Source organism: Rhineura floridana, chromosome 11, assembly GCF_030035675.1.
Source record: "Rhineura floridana isolate rRhiFlo1 chromosome 11, rRhiFlo1.hap2, whole genome shotgun sequence".
NCBI lineage: Eukaryota > Metazoa > Chordata > Lepidosauria > Squamata > Rhineuridae > Rhineura > Rhineura floridana.
In genome coordinates, this window is record NC_084490.1 from 21,125,329 (window position 1) to 21,151,422 (window position 26,094).

At 41.7% G+C, this 26,094-nt stretch overlaps 1 protein-coding gene across 5 annotated transcripts in view; it reads right to left on the reverse strand.

Moving 5' to 3' along the window:
* Positions 1-25,407, reverse strand: part of KMT5C (lysine methyltransferase 5C) — a 39,982-nt gene extending 14,575 nt beyond the window's left edge. For 2 of the 5 annotated variants that reach the window (XM_061589433.1, XM_061589429.1), the window contains exons 1-3: positions 24,965-25,186; positions 8,138-8,284; positions 7,820-7,985 (exon numbers count right to left, since the gene is read on the reverse strand). In XM_061589433.1, the coding sequence (XP_061445417.1) occupies positions 7,820-7,985; positions 8,138-8,247 (276 nt within the window). In that variant the 5' untranslated portion in view covers positions 8,248-8,284; positions 24,965-25,186. Of the gene's footprint in view, positions 1-7,819; positions 7,986-8,137; positions 8,285-16,873; positions 17,011-24,829; positions 24,912-24,964; positions 25,187-25,218 lie in introns of those variants that run through there. The other 3 variants (XM_061589431.1, XM_061589432.1, XM_061589430.1) reach the window with 3 other exon arrangements.
* Positions 25,408-26,094: the final 687 nt, after the last annotated feature.

The following is a 26,094-nucleotide window of genomic DNA, read 5'->3' on the forward strand; positions in this document are numbered from 1 at the left end:
TTTGCTTAGGGGGAAGCCTTGCAGTTGAGAGGCTTATAGGGTTATGATTACCACAGGAGTTTCCACAGCAAAATGTTGGGAGGTGCTGTGTTTGATACTAGTTGGGAGGGATGGGGAGGAAGGTAGATATGGCCTAAATCGAATAAAGGATTTTTTGTTAAATCTGAGATTCTAATCAGAAATATTTTTCCTGTACGTCAAACCACCTAAAAGTAGTTACTTTAAATGTTAAAAGAGTTCATAACCCAGTACAAAGAAACAGACTATAAATTGATCTGAGAGCTGTCTCTCAGTTGTAATGTTGCAAGAGATACATAAAGTTACATCATGGGATACTTTTGTTACCAACAAGTGACCGTGGAATTGGAGGTTTGTAGCCTCAGGTTCCAACAAAGTAAGGGGTGTTGCTATTCTATTGCATGCTGATGTGGATTTTTCTTTGAAGAAAATGCAAAGGGATGTTAAGGGCAGACATAAATGTGTGGAAGATTAGATCAGATGCATAAAATAGCTTTGGCATCTGTATGCTCCAAACGTGGGACAACTTAGGATCTCGCCTAAGTGTTAAAAAAGCTAAAGCATTTCACCTCTTGTGACTATACCGGGAGGAGATTTAAATTGGAACATACAAGGAGTGAACCCAGATGATTTGTATGGCTCTTTAAGTAAAAATGGGAATGAGGAGGGCTGAGTTCAAGAAACCAAGCTCACTCCCACAAACTATTAAAAATTCTACACGCCTATGGTATGAGGGAGGGACAGGCAGAAATGCATCCCTCAGACAACAGTTGTACTATTTATTCATGACTCCATGATGTTTATTCAAGGTTAGATTCCATTGTAGTGTCAGATAGATTGTTACATAAGATCTCTAGGGCAGATACAGGCTTGATAAAAGTTACGGACCACATCCCACCCTCAATATGTTTGGCTATGGTTCCTCCTGTTAATTCTACACCAGTGTGGAGATTTAACTCTTCACTTCTGACAGAAGTAAGAGTATGCTACAAGAAGGATTAGAGCATTATTTTATAGATAATTCAGCAGAAACTATTATTCCTGTTTTACGCTGGGAGACAATGAAAGCTGTAATTCGTGGCTTGTGTATTAAGGAGCTGAATAATATGAAAAGACATGATAGAGCCCAGATCTGTTTGAAATTAGAAACACAGGATCTTACACAGAAATACAGAGAGAGGGGCTCTCCTAGACTTAGAAGGTTGTAAGGTGTCAAAAGAGCAGAACTGAATTTATCTGAACTTAATAAAACAATGGTAGAAATGCTCTATACTAAGCAGAGATTTTATGAATTCAGTGGGAAGGGATCAAAATTACTTGCGAATAGGCTTAAAAAAATATAGGGTGAAAACTCAGGTTAAAGTTATAGTCATTCATTGGTAATCACTTGTGGCCGAGTAAGATTGTCTTCCAGGGTAAAGTCTTTAACAGTGGGTCCGCAAGTGACTGTGGAGGCCGATTCTGGATCCACACAGCCTCCCACAGTGAGGACACAGGTTTCCAGATGGAAGATGGTCCCTAGGAGGATTTGCTTCCTTCTGCTTAGCTTGTTTGTCCTTTTTGCCCTGCACTCGTGCTTCTTCAAAGTCCATAGCACCTTTGATAATGGCCCACCTCCAATTGGGACGCTCGTGGGCCAAGGCTTCCCAGTTCTCAATGCTTATGTTACATTTTTTTAGATTAGCTTTGAGAACATCTTTAAACCTCTTTTGCTGTCCACCGATATTCCGTTTTCCATCCTTAAGTTGGGAGTAAAGTAGCTGCTTTGGAAGACGGTGATCAAGCATTCGAACAATATGGCCAGTCCAGCGAAGTTGATGTTGGAGGATCATTGTTTCAACACTGGTGGTCTTTGCTTCTTCCAACACGCTAACATTAGTCTGCCTATCTTCTCAAGTAATTTACAGAATTTTCTGGAGGCAGCATTGGTGGAATCTTTCAAGAAGTTGGGAGTGGCATTTATAGATCGTCCATGTTTCACAGGCGTACAGTAAGGTCGGTAGTACAATGGCTTTGTAAATAAGCATTTTGGTCTCCCTGCAAATATCCTGGTCCTCGAACACTCTACGCTTCATTCCAGAGAATGCGGCACTCACAGAGCTCAGACGATGCTGAATTTCAGCATCAATGTCAGCTTTTACGGAGAGATGGCTGCCAAGATAAGAAAAGTGATCGACATTCTCCAGCGTTGCACCATTAAGCTGGAGTGATGATGTTACAGAGGGATTGGTTTGCACTTGCTGATTAAGCACTTTGTTTTTTTTGATGTTAAGCAAGAGGCCAAGCTTTTCATATGCTTCTGCAAAGACATTTAGGATAGTTTGAAGATCTTCCTCTGAATGTGCGGAGATTACATTATCATCAGCATATTGAAGTTCTATGACAGCTATAGTAAGTGAGGATGGAACATAGTGGCTAAATTCAGTAGACCCAGTAGAACAATCGGCTAATTATTTTGGAAATCTTTATAAAGAGATTTCTGTTTCAAAAGCTAGCACTGAAGCTTATCAATGAGCTGTTGGAGTTTCTCAGATCTCAGAAGATGTAAAAAATGATTTAATGAGCTAAATTTCACTTGAGGAAATTAATATAACTATTACAAAATTGAAATCTATAAGGCTCCAGGACTCGGTGGGTTCACAGGAGAAATTATAAAGCATATTGTGATATGTTGCTCCCTTATTTACAATCTGTATTCAGTGGAATTTAGGTGGGCGACCAACTCCAGAGACTTGAATGCATTCCAGGATGGCAGTATTATTGAAACCTAATAAGATCCTATGAAACTGGATTCATGTCGGCCCATCTCATTGCTTAATAATCATCATAAGTTATTTGCTTCAGTTTTGGCCAATAGGCTTTGAATACAAATTAGCAAAATTATCCATCCCAATCAAATTGGGAGAAAAATCAACTCATTTGAAATGTGGTGTTGGAGGAGAGCTTTGCGCATACCATGAACTGTGAAAAAGACAAATAATTTGGCGTTGGAACAAATTAAACCAGAACTATCACTAGAAGCTAAAATGATGAAACTGAGGTTATCATACTTTGGACACATAATGAGATGATTCATTAGAAAAGATAATAATGCTGGGGAAAACAGAATGGAGTAGAAAAAGAGGAAGGCCAAACAAGAGATGGCTTGATTCCATAAAGGAAGCCACAGATCTGAACAGGGTGGTTTATGACAGATGCTCTTGGAGGTCACTGATTCATAGGGTCGCCATAAGTCGTAATCGACTTGGAGGCACATAACAACAACAAAGATGTAATGACAACAATGTGGGAAATGGATTAGAATGTAACCACTAACAGACCTATTTGTATTAAGCTACGGACTAAATTTCCTTTTTCCTCAGTTTCATCCTCCATGAGGGAAGTTATATTAAAGTTCTTCCAGAAGTGGTATTTGACCCCACTCTGGATGTCTTGTATTAATCCAGAACTCTCCTCCTGAGGCTGGAGTGATTGCCGGGCAGTTGGATCATAGCAACATATGTGGTGGCTGTGTGACAGCACTGAATAATTCTGAGATGAGATAGGTTTGGCAATAAGGGATATAACAGGCCAGAATTCCAGTAAAACCCCTAAATCTTCTCAATCTTTTCCAGGAGAAAAATGAGAATGTGGTGTTCAAGCCATTGAGTAGTTATTTGTTGGAGCACAGTAACACCCCATTTTTGGAAGAATTTAGAGGTAGCAACTTTCGAATCATGGTATAATAAAATCTGACAAATTGCACTTACTTAAAAAATAACTAATAATTTAAGGTTGGCAGCAGGAAAGAAACGAAAGGATACATTCTCCAGATTGGCATTGCTGTATTAAATATACAAATGAGCATAATAAGAGGAGTGCCTACAATATTTTGTTTTCTATGAAGAAACATGTACCTGGTTAAATATTGATATTTATTTTTCCATAATTCTTGGATTTATATTATATTTTATGCGATTTATGAGATGTTTTGTTGTGACAGGAAGGCCACTTACGGAGGGAGGAGGAGGGTTTGGGGAAAATCAGATTTTCCTTTTTTCTTACTTTTTGTACATGTAAATTAAATTCAGTTTAAAAAATTGAAAATAAGTTCCAAGAGCCTTTTTGGTTAATGAGTGGGGCATACATTCTGTAAATAAATAACAAAACATCTGATATTTCTTCTATGTAATAGTAGCTGGTCACACAGCCTGATCTAGCAAATGTTTACTTGGTGAGCCTTACACACAAGCAAGCATGCATGGAACTGTAGTTTTTAACAGACAAAAGCTCAGCACCAGTTGGAAGATACCAGTCCTAAATCAACATCCTAGTCCAGTACTCCTGGTTTCTGCGGCTCTCAACCCTCTCCAAAAAAAAAAAAAAAAAACCTTAGAAGTTATCTTCCAGGGACTCCTCCATGCATAATTACCAGAACTTGCTTTTAGAATATTCGTGCAGAACTGTATGTGATGGACAGGAGTACTCAAAGGCAGTTGGTAAGGAAAAATGGGTCAGATTTTTACATCTTGGTAAGGACCTGCATATGATGGACAGCAGTTCTGCAAGGTAGTTATGAAAGTCAAGTAGAACAGGGTGAGAGATGGCCAAACTAGATGTGAAATATGAAAGAGGAGGAGGGAGGAGATACACTTTACACGAAAAGAAGTGCACACAGGAGATAACAAATCCCACCTCACTTGCCCTCCATACTTCACTGTGCTCTCTCTGCACAGCTCACTTCCAGGCTAGGGTTAGGAAAAAAACTTTTAAAGCAGCAGAACTCCTTTTTTGTGTAAAGACTAGAGCCACCCAACTTTGTATGGGAACAAGGCAAACATGTGTTAACATGCATAGTTGCCTCACATATCTAGCCCAACCCAGCAAAAAGGAGGACACAGAAATAGAGATTTCTTAGGTGGCTCTAGACACAGGATGTACAGGAATACCTCGCATTAGGACTTCCGGGAAGGGTGACTTCGCTTGTGCCTGCTTTTGAGACGGGCTCCTGCCTCACAAGAAGCTTATTCAGATATAAATCAGTCAGAATATTTTTTTTTTTGACTGATGAAATTTCTCCCGGGAAGGGAGAAACGTAGAGATCAACCTCAAAAGCCTGTTTTTGTTGGGAGGACTGGATTTCATTAATTTATGAGAAAAGGTCCAGCCAGCAATGCCGGATGGACTTCCGAACAAGCTCTATCTGATTAATGCGATACGTTTATCTTTTCTTCAAAGAGAAAACGGACTAACAGGCAAGCACCCTTCTTTCTTTTTTTTTACTTGGTTTAAATTGTTGCAGCAAAAAGAGATTTGTCAAATGAATCAGCTTTAAAGAACTTCTGGGTGAGCTATAACTCTTCTCTGTTATTCACGAAATTAACAGCTTATCTCTGTTTCTATTGCAAAAAGCTGTCCTGGAAGTGCATTCTAAAGATATAAACAGAAGAGGGATTTCTATTCCGAGGAACATTATATTGTCTGGGACTATTCTCTTTTTGGTCTATTTTATTTTGACGAATCTGCTTCTTCACGACGCCACTAACTGTTTTGATGCTGGGAACTAAATTTGTTTTGTATTCTTGAACATAGAGAGATAAGGCAGGCTGCTCTGTTTATACTGTGATGTCATCAAGCCTGGAATATTAACCCAATTGTTGCTGAAATAAGAGGTGGTTCTTCTTTATTTTTGTTTTGTTTTGTTTTCGTGGTTTTAAAAATGGCAATCAAGAAAGTGGCTGAGAATCTGGAAGTAATTATGTTTCAGAAAATAATGGATGAGATTGAGATAACGAAACAAACCCTGCGACAGGGCAGTAAGGAGCTGAAAATTGAACTGAGCAAAATGACGCAGGAGCTTAAAGAAATAGGGGATCCTGTGAGAGAGGAGAATGAGATCAGAGATGAGAAAAGAAAAAATAAAGGGAAGATACAAGCCCTGGAGATTGGAACAAATGTGGAATTGGAAAAAGATCTGGAGTTTATGGATATTAGAAATAAAATCTACTGTTTGGAATTTAACGTTATCTCTGAAGAAATTAATGAAGATATTAGAGATAAAGTTATCAATGGCTTGGATAATCTTCTGGACTGGAATGACGTGATGGAGCTTGATATAGAGAAAATCTATGGAATTAACTGCAGCCATGTGACAATGGAAAAACTCTCAAGAGATGAGCCAGTGCATTTTGTAAAAAAGAAGAACAGAGATATGACTTTACAACAATATTTCAGCAACTTATTCAGAATTGATGGCAAGAAAATATTTGGGATAGAGGAAATTCCCATCAGACTCTTATTATATGACTATGGCTATGACAGCAAGATTATTATGGAATACTGATAATGGAAGATTGGACACTGAAATTACTGGACTTAACAGGACTATTGAAGATGGAAGATGGAATTAATATGGATAATGGAATAATGGCTATTGAAATTATTGGACTTAACAGATTTGATGAGATGGATTAATCGATATGTTTATTTGGACTATGGTTATGACAATAAGATTATTATTATTATTAACGAGATGGATTAATCGACATGTTTATTTGGAGAAAAATTGACAGATATATTTCTTAAAGAATTGAAACCTCTCTTTGACTTTTTGTGGAAAGAATAAAGTAATGGCTATGAGATTTGATGATTAATTAAGATAACTACTGGAGGAAAGTGATTTTATAATATAATTTAAGAGACAGGATTGTTATATATTGTAGACCTATAACTGATCTGCGACAAATGGGAAGTCAACATTTTATTTTTTTGTTTAATCATTTTTGTTTTGTTTTTTGTCTTTGAATGTTTTATGATTTTGTTTTGTTTGTTTTATGGAAATTTGAATAAAAATTATTGTAAAAAAAAAAAAGGAATACCTCGCATTAATGTACTCAATGGGACCAGAGCGAGTACGTAAACCGAAAATGTCCTTAAAGTGAAGCACTACCTTTTAAAACTTTTTTTACCTCTCCTTCATGCAGAGCCTCAAAGCCCCGCACTAAAGCCTCTGCTGCTGCGCTGCCGCGCCTCTCAACTGATTTGCGGTGGCGCGATCACGTCTATTTCCACCCCCATGCACCGTTAAGTGTCCGTAAGTGTGAAGCAAACGTACGTAAACAGGGGCATGGTAGAGTATGGAGTATGTCCGTAAAAGCGAGTGTACTTTAAATGAAGGTCCGTATAGCGGGGTATTCCTGTACTGTGACTTTTTAATGTTACTGGGATAGGTAAACAAAACAAGATCTGCCACGCAGGGCCTTCTCTCAGTTCCACCAACTAAAGTGGCTAGGTTGGTGAGGACTTGAGAGAGAGCTTTCTCTGTGGCGGCCCCCTCGCTCTGGAACTCCCTCCCAATAGATCTTCGTCATGCCCCTTCCCTGGATATATTTTGCCGGGGCCTGAAGACTTGGCTGTTTAATCAGGCCTTTGCAACCTTTGAGACCTCTAAGGTGAATCAGCCTTGAACTAAAATGTTGATAAATCTATCATACTGTAAACTTTGTATTGTACTGTACTGACTATATTTATTATTGTATTTTATCGTGTTTTATTGTTCGCCGCCTAGAGTGGCCATTGGCCAGATAGGCGGCTTATAAATTAAAGTTTATTATTATTATTATTATTATTATTATTATTATTATTATTATTATTATTATTCTCTTTATGGTTTAATTCCTCAACTGTTGTTTGCAAATCCACTGATAACAACTGTCTCTCTTTCATGTGTCTGAATAAAAAATTGCTACCCATGCCTCTCTTCCAGATTTCCACATCTTCCTCACCCATCCTCCCCTGAAATAGCAAAGAGAAAGAGTTGTACATGAGTTTTGAAGGCAGCCTCCTGCTGATGGCTCCGGTTCGCAAAGTACTGGCAGGCCCACCCGCCCTGCATCAAGGCCTGGTATGCCACTTCTAGGTCCTTGCGCTTCCGGAAAGCCTCCACTGCTTCCCGCAAATGGTGCTTTCTTCTGATGGCTGGGAGTGGGCTGAAGGGATGAGAAACAGAGAAGAGTGAGATCTCCTTTGAAACACATTGCTCTTACTCCCCCCAACCCCCATTACTACTACCCCCTCAATTTATATTCTGTCCTGTGTTGCAAATTAAATCTTCCGAATCTTTGGGACCCCAGGCCCTCACCTTACGTTCATCTTATGGGTCTTAAAGCCGAGGCAGGAATCAAGAACTAGTGTTGTGGCTAGATCATCATTCTCACATAGCTCCTTTGCAGTCACACGAGTAGAGCCCATCTTCTTTCCAGAATCATGCTGTACTCAGCCCTGCTACCTGCAGGGCAGAAGAAGGTAACACAGTCAAAGCTACTCACACAGGGAAGATGGAGCTGGTGCCTAAGCCCCACCTTCAGTTACCAAAATGCAGATTAGAGAATGTTATGAATTATGTAGAAACATTTTCACCCACACAAACCACAACTGGTTCTCTGAGTTTAGATTCTCTTGGTTCCCATATGCATGTGTACACACCAGGGCTCTGGAGTCGGTACGCCAAATCTTTGACTCCGACTCCTCTATTTTTCTACTGTCCGACTCCGACTCCTTCATAAATGGCAAATGTATATTAACTAGTAATAACAAATTTACTGTAGTAAAATGGTAGCAGAAGGCATTTCACCACCACCACGTGAATCCAGAACGTGGAACTCCTGATGGGAGTTGTAGTTTTAAAAAGTAACTTTTCCAAGCTCTGGATTCACGTGGTGGTGATGAAATGCCTTCTGCTACCATTTTACTACAGTAAATTTGTTATTACTAGTTAATATACATTTGCCATTTATGAAGGAGTCAGAGTCGGAATCGGAGTCAGAATCGGTACATTTCTACTGACTCCGACTCCACCCAAAATTGCTCCTGACTCCAACTCCACAGCCCTGGTACACACATATAGACAAGAGTTTGTTTAAAAACACATTACTAGACTTTTTCCACTAAAGACAATAACATCTCAGTCACCACTTTTCCACTATAAACATAATTGCAGTACAAGCTTCGCAACACCTTATTTACATTTGTAATAAATCACAAAATTAGATTATGGTGAGCTAATTGTTATCTAAAAAATCTATTGATAGAAAATATCCCTTTTAAATTGATTGTCTTATTGCATATATAGTAAGCTTTTCTAATAAAATGTGTGTGCTAGGCTTTTTAAGGTGAGACCTCATACAGACTTGATCATACTTGCCATGGATTCTGGTTCCAATCCATTAGATCCTATACCATCTCACCTCCTCACCCCAAAAATCAGCTTTCAAAGCTCCTACTTAAGTATTCCTACATCCCACTGATTATAATCCTACATGGTCCCTCTTCGTAAATAACACTGAATATTTAACTTTTTTTAAAAAGCTGTAAAATCATACCACAAAAATAATTACCAAAAAAAGCTGAAATCACTAAAGCTAACATCCTCAAGAGGCACACAAAAGGGGTATTTTAGTCATTTCTAGATCATCAGGTGTTCAGGACTTTCCCTGGGAAGGTATTCCACACAGCAGAGGCTGTTCCTTAGCTAACATCACTCCAACCTCACAAGAAGACAGAACACCCAGCGGATCTCCATAGCATGAAGCATTCTTTACCAGGGACCCACAAATACTAGCTTGGCTTACTAGCTATTCTCATTTTGCGCCTGCTACCAACTTCCATTCCTACCAAGTCCTCTAGCACATGCAAAAAGTTCAAAGAAGAGGAGGAATTTTCCTCATTTGTGCTACAGCACAGAGAAATGAGGAAATTGTTACAGAATACTGCTATTTCTTACATTCTTGAAACCAAAGCACATGGGATTGTTTAGAGGAAAGGATGCAAGCTGTTGGGAATCTCTCACCACAGGGCCAGAGACACTGATAAAGGAAAAAGAGACCAAGAAACAGGGTTGGAAAATGACTGCTAGCTTGGAACCAATGTTTTTAAAGACGAGTCCCTGGGCTCCTACTGGGAGGAAGGGCAGGATATAAATTTAATAAATAATAATGGTAATAACTCTGCATAGAACAAGTTGGTTTAAATCCCAAGATGTCAATATTAAATATTTACTTTTCCATCTAGGACTTTTTCACCATGAAAAAGTCCACTGAGGTGTCTGTGGGAGACCTATCTTCCTTCTTCAGAAACAATGTTGTCAAGAAAAAGTAACATATGAGTTTAAGTCACTCACTAGCTTCCCAGTTGTATATACACTGTAGCTCAGAAAGAGACCTGAGATCCAGTCAATGTTGCTTCAGACAGCAATCATGACCTACATTTAGAAATAGGCCATAATCACTTCATTGCTTTGCTTAGGGATACAACGCTCTTCCTTTGAAAAAGCAGCTCTTTTACACCAGGATAGCCACCAATTCCAGAATGTGGGGTTGTGGAGAAAATTTTGAATTAAGTTACTTTGCATCAGAAAATCTTCTGGCGCGCTAGAGTGATCTAATTGAGCATGTTTAAACATAAGAAGAGCCTGCTGGATCAGGCCAGTGGCCCATCTAGTCCAGCATCCTGTTCTCACAGTGGCCAACCAGGTGCCTGGGGGAAGCCCGCAAGCAGGACCCGAGTGCAAGAACACTCTCCCCTCCTGAGGCTTCCGGCAACTGGTTTTCAGAAGCATGCTGCCTCTGACTAGGGTGGCAGAGCACAGCCATCACGGCTAGTACCCATTGATAGTCCTGTCCTCCATGAATTTGTCTAATCTTCTTTTAAAGCCATCCAAGCTGGTGGCCATTACTGCATCTTGTGGGAGCAAATTCCATAGTTTAACTATGCGCTGAGTAAAGAAGTACTTCCTTTTGTCTGTCCTGAATCTTCCAACATTCAGCTTCTTTGAATGTCCACGAGTTCAAGTATTATGAGAGAGGGAGAAGAACTTTTCTCTATCCACTTTCTCAATGCCATGCATAATTTTATACACTTCTATCGTGTCTCCTCTGACCCGCCTTTTCTCTAAACTAAAAAGCCCCAGATGCTGCAACCTTTCCTCGTAAGGGAGTCGCTCCATCCCCTTGATCATTCTGGTTGCCCTCTTCTGAACCTTTTCCAACTCTATAAGATCCTTTTTGACATGAGGTGACCAGAACTGTACACAGTATTCCAAATGCGGCCGCACCATAGATTTATACAATGGCATTATATCGGCTGTTTTATTTTCAATACCTTTCCTAATTATCCCTAGCATGGAATTTGCCTTTTTCACAGCTGCCGCACACTGGGTCGACGTTTTCATCGTGCTGTCCACTACAACCCCGAGGTCTCTCTCCTGGTCAGTCACCGCCAGTTCAGACCCCATGAGCGTATATGTGAAATTAAGATTTTTTGCTCCAATATGCATAATTTTACACTTGTTGATATTGAATTGCATTTGCCATTTTTCCACCTATTCACTCAGTTTGGAGAGGTCTTTTTGGAGCTCTTCGCAATCCCTTTTTGTTTTAACAACCCTGAACAATTTAGTATCATCAGCAAACTTGGCCACTTCACTGCTCACTCCTAATTCTAGGTCATTAATGAACAAGTTGAAAAGTACAGGTCCCAATACCGATCCTTGAGGGACTCCACTTTCTACAGCCCTCCATTGGGAGAACTGTCCGTTTATTCCTACTCTCTGCTTTCTGCTTCTTAACCAATTCCTTATCCACAAGAGGACCTCTCCTCTTATTCCATGACTGCTAAGCTTCCTCAGAAGTCTTTGGTGAGGTACCTTGTCAAATGCTTTTTGAAAGTCTAAGTACACTATGTCCACTGGATCACCTCTATCTATATGCTTGTTGACACTCTCAAAGAATTCTAATAGGTTACTAAGACAGGACTTTCCCTTGCAGAAGCCATGCTGGCTCTGCTTCAGCAAGGCTTGTTCTTCTATGTGCTTAGTTAATCAATACATTCTACCAGTTTTCCAGGGACAGAAGTTAAGCTAACTGCCCTGTAATTTCCGGGATCCCCTCTGGATCCCTTTTTGAAGATTGGCATTACATTTGCCACTTTCCAGTCCTCAGGCACGGAGGAGGACCCGAGGGACAAGTTACATATTTTAGTTAGCAGATCAGCAATTTCACATTTGAGTTCTTTCAGAACCCTCGGGTGGATGCCATCCGGGCCCGGTGATTTGTCAGTTTTTATATTGTCCATTAAGCCTAGAACTTCCGCTCTCATTACCACTATTTGTCTCAGTTCCTCAGAATCCCTTCCTGCAAATGTTAGTTCAGGTTCAGGGATCTGCCCTATATCTTCCACTGTGAATTCATTTAGCTTCTCTGCAATCTCCTTATCGTTCTTTAGTACACCTTTGACTCCCTTATCATCCAAGGGTCCAATCGCCTCCCTAGATGGTCTCCTGCTTTGAATGTATTTATAGAATTTTTTGTTGTTGGTTTTTATGTTCTTAGCAATGTGCTTCTCAAATTCTTTTTTAGCATCCCTTATTGTCTTCTTGCATTTCTTTTGCCAGAGTTTGTGTTCTTTTTTATTTTCTTCATTCGGACAAGACTTCCATTTTCTGAAGGAAGACTTTTTGCCTCTAAGAGCTTCCTTGACTTTGCTCGTTAACCATGCTGGCATCTTCTTGGCCCTGGCGGTACCTTTTCTGATCTGCAGTATGCACTCCAGTTGAGCTTCTAATATAGTGTTTTTAAACAACTTCCAAGCATTTTCGAGTGATGTGACCCTCTGGACTTTGTTTTTCAGCTTTCTTTTTACCAATCCCCTCATTTTTGTGAAGTTTCCTCTTTTGAAGTCAAATGTGACCGTGTTGGATTTTCTTGGCAATTGGCCAGTTACATGTATGTTTAATTTAATAGCACTGTGGTCACTGCTCCCAATCGGTTCAACAACACTTACATCTCGCACCAGGTCCGGGTCCCCACTGAGGATTAAGTCCAGGGTTGCCATCCCTCTGGTCGGTTCCATGACCAACTGGTCTAGGGAATAGTCATTTAGAATATCTAGAAACTTTGCTTCTTTGTCATGACTGGAACACATATGCGGCCAGTCTATGTCCGGGTAGTTGAAGTCACCCATTACTACCACATTTCCTAGTTTGGATGCTTCCTCAATTTCATATCTCATCTCAAGGTCTCCCTGAGCATTTTGATCAGGGGGACGATAGATCGTTCCCAATATTAAGTCCCTCCTGGGGCATGGTATCACCACCCACAACGATTCTGTGGAGGAGTCTGCCTCTTTTGGGGTTTCGAGCTTGCTGGATTCAATGCCTTCTGTCACGTATAGAGCGACTCCGCCACCAATACGTCCTTCCCTGTTTATTTTACTAGTATTTACTAAACAAAGCTAAAAACTTTGAAACTGACAAGCTTACCTAATATTGTGTTTGCAATTGGCGCCCATTCATTATTACTAATGAACCATACTAATGGAACATTTTCTGCTGAAAAATAAAACACTGGAAATTTTTCCACCCCACATCACTGATTTCAAGGCAAGGAAACTGGGGCTCTCTTGGTCCTAACTCTAGGTCTACCAGATTATTCACTCTCCTCATTTTTAAGTGCACATACAATGATTGTTATATTCCAGGAACAGCTAGAACATTCTGTTCCACACCCAAAACTGCTAGAATTTAAGAAACAGACTCTTGAATCTCAGCTCAGGTATTGTCTCTTAGTGCTTCAGACGAGGATACAAATTAAGAGATAAGTATCTGCCTATAACTATCTGGAAGAAAAAGGCAACCAAAATGATCGAGGGAATGAAGCAACTCCCCTGTGAGGAAAATTTGCAGCATTTGCAGCTTTTTCATTTAGAGAAAAGTTGAATAAGAGGCAAAATGATAGAAGTGCATAAAATTATGCATGGCATGGAGAGAGTGGATAAAGTTTTTCTCCTCATATAACACTAGAATTCATGGACATCCAATGAAACTGAATATTGGAGGATTTAGGATAAACAAAAAACATGTTCACATAGCACATAGTTGAACTATGGAATTCACTCTCACAGGAGGCAATGATGGTCACCAACTTGGATGGCTTTAAAAAATAATTACACAAATACATGAAGGATAAAGCTAGGAATGGCTACTAAGTATGACAGCTGTGTTCTGCGTCAATGGTCAGAGGCAGTGTGCTTCTGAAACCACAGGAGGGGAGAGTGCTCTTGCACTCAGGTCCCGCTTGCAGGCTTCCCATAGGCATCTGGTTGGCCACTGTAAAACCAGGATGTTGAATTAGATAGTCCATCAGCATCATCTAGCAGGATCTTCTCAGTTTCTTAAGACACGCTAGTTACTTGTTCGGAATGGGGCTGCACTCCCTCCAAAGGAGCAGGTACACAGCATGAGGGTACTCCTGGATACATCTTTGTCATTAGAGGCCAAGTCACCTCGATGGCCAGGAGTGCCTTTCACCATCTTCGCTTGGTAAGCCAACTACAGCCTTATCTGGGTCAGGATAACTTGGCAACTGTGGCCCATGTATTGGTAATATTGAGACTGGATACTGTAATGTGTGCTATGCGGAGCTGCCCTTGGACCTGGCCCAGAACTTCCAGCTAATGCAGAATGCAGTGGCTATACTGCTGATAAGGGCAGATGGCCAACAGCATTTGTCACCTCTTTAAATATGTACACTGGCTGCCCATATGCTGCCAGGCCAAGTTCAAGGCTGTTGTCTTAATACAGACAGCCCTAATCAATTTGGGTCCAGGATACCTTAAGGACTGCCTGAACCTTTATATCGCAGCCCTATCACTGAGATAATCCAGAGGAGCACCATCCGTTGTCCCCTGTATTTTAGAGACCCAACTGGGTTCAACCAAAGTCTGGCATTTAGTGTCATTAGTCCCATTCTGTGGAACACTCTTCTAGCAGAGATTCAGCAGACACACTCATTTTGACTTTCAGGCATCTCTTCAAGACTTTATGCTTAATAAGCCTATGCAGGAATTTAACATTTTCTTAAATCATCAGTCATTTTAATTATTATTCTGTACTGCTTTTAATTTTTAATGTTTTTATATTTCTGTACATCACCCTCATATTTTATGGGGTGGGATATAAGAACTATTATACATAAATAAAAATAAGAGACCTTGAGAAAATCTCCTTGCAAGTAAGTCCCCTGCTTCCCATTTCAGGCAGCATTTGGAGGCAGAGGGCAGCGTTACAGAGAATGGAGATGCATGGGGTTAAATTTAGCAATTTTAGATAATTTGTGAGACCATTTGAGCTTTTGTTGCACCTAGACCACCCAATCTATCCTCTGGCTCACTTCTTGAGGAACAAAAACACATCTTGATTGATGTACTTTGTACCGTGCCCAATATCCTGAAGCAGATCACACCAGTGAATCAGTCTTTCAGGCAAGATCCTAAAAATATGAAACCTAGTAATTTGGTTGTGAATTAGCCAGCTCAGCTCCCTGAGGTGGTAAGCTAGAAAGAGAGACTGGGGAACTGGGTACAACAAAAGGTCAGATATAGGTTCACATATTATCTAAAATTGCTAAATTTAACCTCACGCATGCCAACTCTCTGCAACAACTCCCAAAAAAGCTTGCTCCATGAAATCAGAGGTGAGAGGGCTTATTTTCAAGTAATTCTTTTGAAATCAAGCAGTTACTGGTCTGCTCAACCACTCATAACAACAGGAAGGTAAATTCTCCCCCTCCACCTTACACTGATTAGACGAAATCAGGGTGGATAAAATAAGTGGGTTTTTAAAAAAAAATCATTAAAACAATAAATCTCTTTCTCATTCAATTCTACCTTATTACAAACATGCTAAACCTATACTTACAGTCTCATTAAAATGAATTAATGGCTTCATCATACACATTGAGTTACCTACCTATCAAACATGGGCATTAATTTGTTTTTCATCTCATGAAAATGGCTCTGCCCAGCCTAACTACAAACTCTTGCATCTTGGAAGTTCTGGACTTTCAGCTTCTGTTTCTCTGACTAACGTTACATGTACAATGACACAGGCTGGATGGGAATGAGACTGTAGTTGTTCTGAGCTTAGGTGGTGTGGGACCACACAAGGCAAAAGAATTAGGCCAGAGACAATATAGAAAAGGACAGTTGGAGACAAAGTAGAAACAAACAGTGGAAAGGACTGGAAAGGAAAAAGGGAAGACATTAGTACAGACACAACTTCCAGGTCTTATATTCCCCCACACTTTTGCCACAGGAGAACTGTCATGGCTTCGGGCATAAACAAGACCCTATCTGATAATATTCTGAAAAAAATCCTTTCCTGGGCAAAAAAAGAGGAAAACATGCAAAGTGTAAACAATGCAAGAAGGAGATGCAGGGCCCAGCTGAAAGAATGATGAAACATCATAATGAAACCTGCTTATTGGGAGAAAATGATGTGGATGACAATGTGGATATGTCTAAAGAACAATGTGGATCAATTGGTTAGTATATTAATTCACTTTGTAATGCATTATGGGAATGCATCATTCATCAAGACGCTTTATGCCTTTCAGAATTTGCATCATTCAACAAGCTGTTTGCTGTGTTGGATGTTAATAGGAAAAAAGTTTAGCTTCTTATGGCTTGTTTAATCAGTTAACTAGGTTTAGAATCTATAACCCAAGTTTACGGTACAAGAAGATACAAAACAAGAAGATGACACCCAGTGGCAACTCTTAACTGTAACATGCCCCTTATTGTAGAACATCATGACAGACCATAATGGTAATTCCATAAGTCTGTTCCCTCTTTTACTTCAGCATAACTCAGTTTCCCTGGGGAACTCCATTCTATAGCTGTTCCTCAAAAAAAATTAAAAAAAAAATACAAGCATCAGCAGCTTGACACAGGTAATATTATGCACTATTTCCTAAATTAATAAAAATCAAGTTAACTAAACAATTACACAAAGTGTACCCTCCTTGTGAAATGATATACTGACCTGTAAATTCATATGTTCTAGTAATCATTGTTTAAGAAACATGTGAAGAACTATAAGTAACAATCAAGGGTTTCTCTTCATGATTTAATTCAATGATTTTAATTAATCCACTCTGGAAGAAATCACTTCAGCTGTTTCTGGAAAATACAGATAATGGATGCCTGTCATATCTCAAGCAAAATGCTACTCCACAGAAAAAGGGCAGCTACTCTGCTCTGAGTTACTGTAGAGCAGGCTTCTGATACCTTTGGAACTTGAAGGGGAAGCTCTCCTGCACCCCACAGAGACCTAATAGGTATACACAGAGACCTAATGGTTATATAAGGGATTACCCAGTCTCTCAAGTAACCTAATCTCAAAATGATTATGGGAGAATCATGTTAGTACCAAAATCTTGTACTTGTCAGGGTAGCAGATTGGGAGCCAATGCATATTCCACAAGCAAGGTGTTATATGTTGGTGATAGTCTGCCCAACAAGCAACCTGGGTGCACCGTTCTGTACTAACTGCAACCTCCTGATCAACCTCAAAGGCAGCCACACAGAGCACATTGCAGTCATCCAGCCGTGAGGTTACCAATGCATAGACAACTGTGGTCAACCTATCCCTAAGAACAGCCATAGTTCTCTTACCAAAAAAGCTGATAAAAGATACTTCTAGCCACTGAGGACACCTGATGCCCCTGCTCCTTCAGGGAGAGTGCGACCCCATCTAGAGCAGGCAACTTACTGGGTATGCCAGTCACCCACATAATCCACCTTGCCAGGATTCATCCAGCCCACCACTGCATCCAGACATTGGTCCAGGCCTTTCTCAGGTATTTCCAATTTAGATGCTACAGAGAAATACGGTTGGGTATCATCAGCATACCAAATCTTCTAATGACTGCTTCCAATGGCTTCATGCAGATGTTAAATAGTACAGGAGACAATATCATGCTCTGAAGCACCCTATAACTCAAGAGCCATCTTCTGGAACCATCCCTGAAATAAGAACAGAACCATTGCAGAACAGTACCTCCAATACCCATCTGCTGTATATGATCAAAGCTATCATGGTTGATGGTATCAAAAGCCAATGAGAGATCTAGGAGAGTACAGGGTCACACTCTCCCATCCTGATTGTATCAAGGCAGCTTGAGTCCCAAACCTGGGTTTGAACTCAGACTGGAATGAATCTAGATAATCAGTTTCCTCCAGGAATGCCTGAAGCTGCACCACCACAAGCCTCTCAAGTACCTTGCTCAAAAAGGGGGTATGTACGACCAGGATATAGTTGTTAAATACCATCGGGTCCAGGGCGGCTTTTTTCAGGAGTGGCCACACTACTGCCTTCTTTAATACAACATACACCTACATCCTCACACATAGACAAGTTCACCACAATCTGAACCCACACAGTCATGCCCTCCAACTACCTTTAATCAGCCATGAAGGGCAAGGGTTGAGAGGACATGTTGCTGGGCACATATGCACAAGCATCCTGTCAATGTCATGAAGCTGAAAAAACTCAAACTGATTCCACAAAACATGGCTTGATGGAGCAACGGAAACCTCACTGGGAGCTGCAACAATTGTGGCATCTACCTCACTACAGAAACAAACAACTTTGTCCTCAAAGAGCTCAGCAAGCAACCCACAGAAGGTCTCTGAGATGTCCCAGACTCCGTTCACCAATATAAGTGACAACAACCTATGGACCCTGAAGAGCTCCACTGGGCAATTACTCAAGGACACAATGGAAGCAATGAAGCAGGCCCTCTTTGCTTTCACCACCATGCAGTAAGCACGGTTATGTGCTCTAACATGTATTCAGTCATCTTCACAGTGGAACTTTTACCACTTAGGCTCTAGCCATATTCTGGCCCGTTTCATTGCATGTAGCTCTCCAGTATACTAGGGAGTCAAATGTGCTCCGCAGCACCAGACAGGGCACTTAGGATCGATTGTAGCTAATGGCCCTCAGCTTCACACTGTTCCACATGAGGGCCTTAGCAGGATCGCCAGCTCTATCCATAGGAAAATCCTCCAGAGCATTCAGGGATTTTCATGCTGTCCATGAGTCTCTGGGAATGGACCATCCTAATGAGCAAGGGGGAATTGGTACAGTTAACACAGCTTCCTGGTGAAGTTTAGTGACCATGACAAAGGGGTTGCAGACCTGCCCCCCCCCATTTAAGAACATAAGAACATAAGAAGAGCCTGCTGGATCAGGCCAGTGGCCCATCTAGTCCAGCATCCTGTTCTCACAGTGGCCAACCAGGTGCCTGGGGGAAGCCTGCAAGCAGGACCCGAGTGCAAGAACACTCTCCCCTCCTGAGGCTTCCAACAACTGGTTTTCAGAAGCATGCTGCCTCTGACTAGGGTGGCAGAGCACAGCCATCATGGCTAGTAGCCATTGATAGCCCTGTCCTCCATGAATTTGTCTAATCTTCTTTTAAAGCCATCCAAGCTGGTGGCCATTACTGCATCTTGTGGGAGCAAATTCCATAGTTTAACTATGCGCTGAGTAAAGAAGTACTTCCTTTTGTCTGTCCTGAATCTTCCAACATTCAGCTTCTTTGAATGTCCACGAGTTCTAGTATTATGAGAGAGGGAGAAGAACTTTTCTCTATCCACTTTCTCAATGCCATGCATAATTTTATACACTTCTATCGTGTCTCCTCTGACCCGCCTTTTCTCTAAACTAAAAAGCCCCAAATGCTGCAACCTTTCCTCGTAAGGGAGTCGCTCCATCCCCTTGATCATTCTGGTTGCCCTCTTCTGAACCTTTTCCAACTCTATAATATCCTTTTTGAGATGAGGCGACCAGAACTGTACACAGTATTCCAAATGCGGCCACACCATAGATTTATACAACGGCATTATATCGGCTGTTTTATTTTCAATACCTTTCCTAATTATCGCTAGCATGGAATTTGCCTTTTTCACAGCTGCCGCACACTGGGTCGACATTTTCATCGTGCTGTCCACTACAACCCCGAGGTCTCTCTCCTGGTCGGTCACCGCCAGTTCAGACCCCATGAGCGTATATGTGAAATTAAGATTTTTTGCTCCAATATGCATAATTTTACACTTGTTTATATTGAATTGCATTTGCCATTTTTCCACCTATTCACTCAGTTTGGAGAGGTCTTTTTGGAGCTCTTCGCAATCCCTTTTTGTTTTAACAACCCTGAACAATTTAGTGTCGTCAGCAAACTTGGCCACTTCACTGCTGACTCCTAATTCTAGGTCATTAATGAACAAGTTGAAAAGTACAGGTCCCAATACCGATCCTTGAGGGACTCCACTTTCTACAGCCCTCCATTGGGAGAACTGTCCGTTTATTCCTACTCTCTGCTTTCTGCTTCTTAACCAATTCCTTATCCACAAGAGGACCTCTCCTCTTATTCCATGACTGCTAAGCTTCCTCAGAAGCCTTTGGTGAGGTACCTTGTCAAACGCTTTTTGAAAGTCTAAGTACACTATGTCCACTGGATCACCTCTATCTATATGCTTGTTGACACTCTCAAAGAATTCTAATAGGTTACTGAGACAGGACTTTCCCTTGCAGAAGCCATGCTGGCTCTGCTTCAGCAAGGCTTGTTCTTCTATGTGCTTGGTTAATCTAGCTTTAATAATACTTTCTACCAGTTTTCCAGGGACAGAAGTTAAGCTAACTGGCCTGTAATTTCCGGGATACCCTCTGGATCCTTTTTTGAAGATTGGTGTTACATTTGCCACTTTCCAGTCCTCAGGCACGGAGGAGGACCCGAGGGACAAGTTACATATTTTAGTTAGCAGATCAGCAATTTCACATTTGAGTTCTTTCAGAACTCTCGGGTGGATGCCATCTGGGCCCGGTGATTTGTCAGTTTTTATATTGTCCATTAAGCTTAGAACTTCCTCTCTCGTTACCACTATTTGTCTTAGTTCCTCAGAATCCCTTCCTGCAAATGTTAGTTCAGGTTCAGGGATCTGCCCTATATCTTCCACTGTGAAGACAGATGCAAAGAATTCATTTAGCTTCTCTGCAATCTCCTTATCGTTCTTTAGTACACCTTTGACTCCCTTCTCATCCAAGGGTCCAATTGTCTCCCTAGATGGTCTCCTGCTTTGAATGTATTTATAGAATTTTTTGTTGTTGGTTTTTATGTTCTTAGCAATGTGCTTCTCAAATTCTTTTTTAGCATCCCTTATTGTCTTCTTGCATTTCTTTTGCCAGAGTTTGTGTTCTTTTTTATTTTCTTCATTCGGACAAGACTTCCATTTTCTGAAGGAAGACTTTTTGCCTCTAAGAGCTTCCTTGACTTTGCTTGTTAACCATGCTGGCATCTTCTTGGCCCTGGCGGTACCTTTCCAGACTACTTATCTCACTTATCTACTTATCTCACTTATCTACTTATCTCACCACCAGGGGCAAAAAACAAATCAAGGTTATGTCCCGCACTATCTGTCAGGCCAATGACCATTTGAGACAGCCCCATGGTTGCCATGAAGTCTTGACCCAGATCAGTGACATCAGCCTCAGCATGGATGCTGAAATCTCCTAACAGTCCTAGGGTTCTCCAATCATGCCAGAGAATGTCTCTGCCAGCTCTATCAGACTGGATGTCAACAAGATGGCTGGCAAACCAGTAGAACCCCAGTCTGCCTCTCTGGCCCAACACTGAGTACAGCCCCTCAAGGGCAGCCCCTAAACAGAGAGGTGTCCTGGTGAGTAAGGTTTCCTGGTAAGTCGGGGCTGGTGCTGCACCAGGTACCCAGATCAGCAAAGCTGTTTACACTGGTCCTCAGTCTGTTTCCCACTTTCTTCTGTCCCAATTCCTAACACTACCATAGCAAAATGCTTCAGACTGGCATTTTCAAAGACTTGTTATTCAAACTGATTCCATCATTCTGAAGCAGGAAAGGATGCAAGTACTGGATGTCCCTAATTTCAAAGGGTAACCTTATTCCAGAGCATCTTGCTCCTATGCTGGTGCTTCAACAGAACATACATAATATGTGGAGACCCCAAAGCTCCACAGCATCCTTTGTTTGTGGAAGGTTAATCTGGCAGCCCTAGAAAAGAAGTACAATGCCCAGCTTGGATTGCAGAGAGATTTAACTAAGAAACAATCTAAGCTGGAAAATGAACCTGGAGATATTTTCCAGCTCAGTAACCTCAACACAAAATGTGCAGAATGCACAAGGCTAAGCTAGACAGACCCCTAGTCTGACACATTCTGAGGATCCTGAGATTCTATTGTCTTCAAGCACTCCCACGCTCACATACTCCCTCTTCCTCTTCCCATGTGTCTTGGAGTTCAAAAGCTTTTGCTTCTGATTAACCACAGTTTGTTGTGTCATCAAGACTAAAAATCTTTGATCAATATTATCTATGCATAATTCCAAACAAATCAACTTTGTGTGTTCTAGAACTGGCTTGTTTAAACTAATTATAGTTAAGATTAACAACAGTTCTGGTTCCAGAGAACACAGTAAACTGTGGTTAATCAAAAGTGGAAGCAAAATTTTACAGAAACCTCCTTGCATTGGCAAAGAGAGTGGGAAGAAGGAGGCACGTGAGTACAGGAGGGAGCTACATTTGTTCATGTTCTGACATCCAAATGCAGTCTATAAATAGAAAGGATCAAGGAAAACTCATGCCCTGCCCCATGCAAGAGAATACCTTGTTTCAGATGTATGGGTTCCAATTATAGAATTTGAGCAAAGATGAGCTTCAGATATAGCTCTAGTTTCTAATCTTGCGAGCAGTCTATACTCTCATAGAACTGACTGCCAAATGAGTTCAGATAATTCAGGTTAATATTGACACTTAGGATTCTGTGTACCGCTCCTGAATCAATAACCACTGCTTTCAGCTTATAGGCAACTTTTCTCTTGTATTTTGCCAAGGCTTCCAAATGTAAGCAACAATAAAAAAATCACTGATCCCTCTCCTTTGCTTGCTCCCTCCCAACAGACAGTTTTGTTGGTCTATTGCAAATGGGTACTGATAAACACTCTTGAGATGTCTACCCGTAAGTTCCAATCAACTATGTTGTTTATGAAACAAGCAAGGAACACTGTCAAACTAAAGTCTTGAAGACTTGGGTTCAAATCCCTGCCTTATCATCAAGTTCACTGGGTGAGATGAGGCAGGTTGTCACGCTTAGCCTGCCTCATAGGATGTTGAAACAGAAAAATTGTATGATTCCACATGCACCACCCTGTACTCCTTGGAGGAAGGGTGAGAGACAAGCATAATAAGCACCGTGTGCATGTCAAAGGGCTCCAGAAATAATGCTGATAAATAATAATAAAAGAAGGCTTTAATACATGAGGTAACCTTGCTTTGTTAAGGGTTGTGTTCGACTTGGCCATGATAAAGTCACGTAAGTCGGTTGGAAACCTTTTAGATAACAAAAATGGAAATGGACTGCCTTCAAGTCAATTCCGACTTATGGTGACCCTACAAATAGGGTTTTCATGGGAAGAGGTATTCAGAGGTGGTTTACCATTGCCTCCCTTTGAGGCTGAGAGGCAGCGACTGGCCCAAGGTCATCACCCAGTGAGCTTCATGGCTACGTCAGGATTTGAACCCTGGTCTCCCAGGTCGTAGTCCAACACCTTAACCACTACACCACACTGGCTCTTTTCGAGAACAAGTGACTAATAAATATAATAATTAATAACAAAATCCTTGCCCCATACACCAAAGAGGGCTCCCTCCCCTTTGCCCACATTTTTCCTAACTTTCCTTAATCTTTCAGGAGCAACAAGACCAAAACAAACATGACAGCAGCCACTTGCTCATGTAAGTATTCTCTATGTGGCTAACCATACAAATGTATTTACTGCACCAATTGGCCCATTCATCTGTGGAGTTTGCACAGCAGCACCTCACCTGCTCAGGCCACTCACTGCAGGCATGCTAACTCCAAAATCCTGTGGGTTGCAACATGTGGTAACTTTATACACAGTGGCACATTGTGTGGAACGCTTACGCGGGCAAACGTTCCATCTGTGCTGGCATCATGTGTTCTGGCCTTCTAGACCAAAGGGCTGATAACAGGAAGCGCCTTTATACCAAGCCAGATTGTGGTGGTACTCCATGCTAGTCCCACTCAGAGCAGGCCCATTGAAGTTAATGGGCATGACTAACGTAGGTTCATCCAGGTCAGTGGGTCTACTCTGAGTAGGACTTAGTTGAATACAACTCTTGTCAATCTAATCCAGCATTTACGCTGACTGACAGCAGATCTCCAGAGTCTCAGGCTGCGGCTATTCCTATGATGAAATAGTTTCAGCTGGAGACATTAGTGACTGAATTTAGGGGCTTCTGCATCTTATGGCAAGAAAAAATTGTGCAAAGGGGGGGTGAACTCATTGGTGTCAAAATTTGGGAAATGAGTTTTGTTTATATTTCTAGCCGTCCTTTCACCATGTGGTTGAGAGAAAAAAGAAGAGAGGGATGGCAGGAAACCGATTTGGATGAAAGGAAAAAAACAGGGGCCTCCTTAATTGGGAGGACCCAGATTTAGGATGAAAGAGGGGAATGGGCGGCGAAGGGTGGTCCTTTTGGTGTCTCAGGGGCAGCGAGACTGAAGAAAGAGAAAAAGGCATAGGGTGGCATCTAGTATTTGGAGAAAGAATCTTCTTTGGAATGAAAGAGCTGGGGATATAAGGAGGAGAGGGGGCTTTCTGCTGTTTGTGGAAGAAGACTTTTTAAAGGGGGAACTGGGATTTTTGTGCGGGTGAGTTTTCTGATGAAGGGGGGGGGTCTCTTCAGTTTTGGGAAGGAGCTAAGTGAATGGGAAGCTGAGGCGAGACCGCCCTACAGGGAGACTAAAGCACTCGCTTCCCACCCGTCCACCCCGCTTCTCCCTTCATACACAGCTCCTTCTCCTACACATAAACTCCCCAATGAGGTAAACAAATGCGGGGGGGAGGACAGAGAGAGAAACACTCCCCACTCCCCTCCTCTCACCTCACTGAACCCCAAGCGCATCCCTCCCATTCCAACGGAATTCGCGCGCGCGCGCCAAGTCTCCCTCCCCAACGAACTTTCCTCTCCCCCCGGCGTTTCGTAGGTTCGCTCTCTTTCTCTCTTTCTTCCACTCACCAACATTCCTACCCACTCGAGCGTTCTGTTTCTTACTCTTCTCCGTTACTGTTGCTGCTGCGCCCGCCTCACGCCATGCGCGCCCGCCTCACGCCACGCGCCATTTGCCCCTTTGAAAGCCTGTCACTCCCCGGACCCGCTCCCACGACGCGCCGTTGGGCAGCCTCAGCCATCAATCAAAAGCAGCCCCCGCCCTTCTCCCCTTGTGCCTCCATTGTGCCTCCAAAGCGAAGGCTGCCTCCCCGTTTTCTCACCCGCATATTCAATGATTGGCTCAGAGGGAAATGCCTCTCAAAATTTCCTCCGGTCTGCTATTGGATGGACTACCGCTTATTGTTAATCATCTTTCCCCCCCTCGCAGGAGTAGAAGAATGGCCTCAGCCTATTCGGTAAAGCTGATGTCTGTTAACATTACTCCCGCCTTCAAAAGTCGAATGAGGACGCAGCCTGGCTTCTCGGTCTCCTATTAGGAGAATTTGGTGCCTGTCAAATTTTCGTATGTTTCTCCTTCAGTCGCGCCCTTTTGGGAGAATCTCCGCCCCTCCCAACTCAACGCCCATTCGAATCTCAAAAACATTCCGCTTTTCCCATTGGATAATAGGATGTCAAACAACAGTGGCCGTCATTTCTAAAAAAGACCCACCTCATTGGCCAAATAAGTTGCTTATCAATGCTTAAAGCACATCTCCAGTATCTATTGGACTATTCAATGCGTTCAGCCGTTCCAATTGGATCTCCGCCAATCTCTTGCTACCCATTGGCAAGGTATACCGTCAGTCAATGTTTTATTCCGATTTAATAGCCGCTGGAATGGGGGCTGCTATTGACATTTATTATTGGGTCATTATGTTGTAATTATCCAAACATTTGAAAATTCCCGCCAAAATGCTGCCACTTTCGATTGGTCCACCTAATTTACCATTTCCTCCCCTGAAGAGGCAAATATTACTGGTTCATTTAGCTGTCAATCAGCCATCTCCCTCCCAGGATGATTTGCTCTGGTCTATAAAGTCCCGCCTACCCATAAAGTGAAACGCTCTAAAGATGAGGTGAAGTATATAGAAGCAGCTTCTGATTTCGATAAGGTTTTTTATTCTTCGAAGTAGAAGTGGAAGCTACCTGTGAAAATT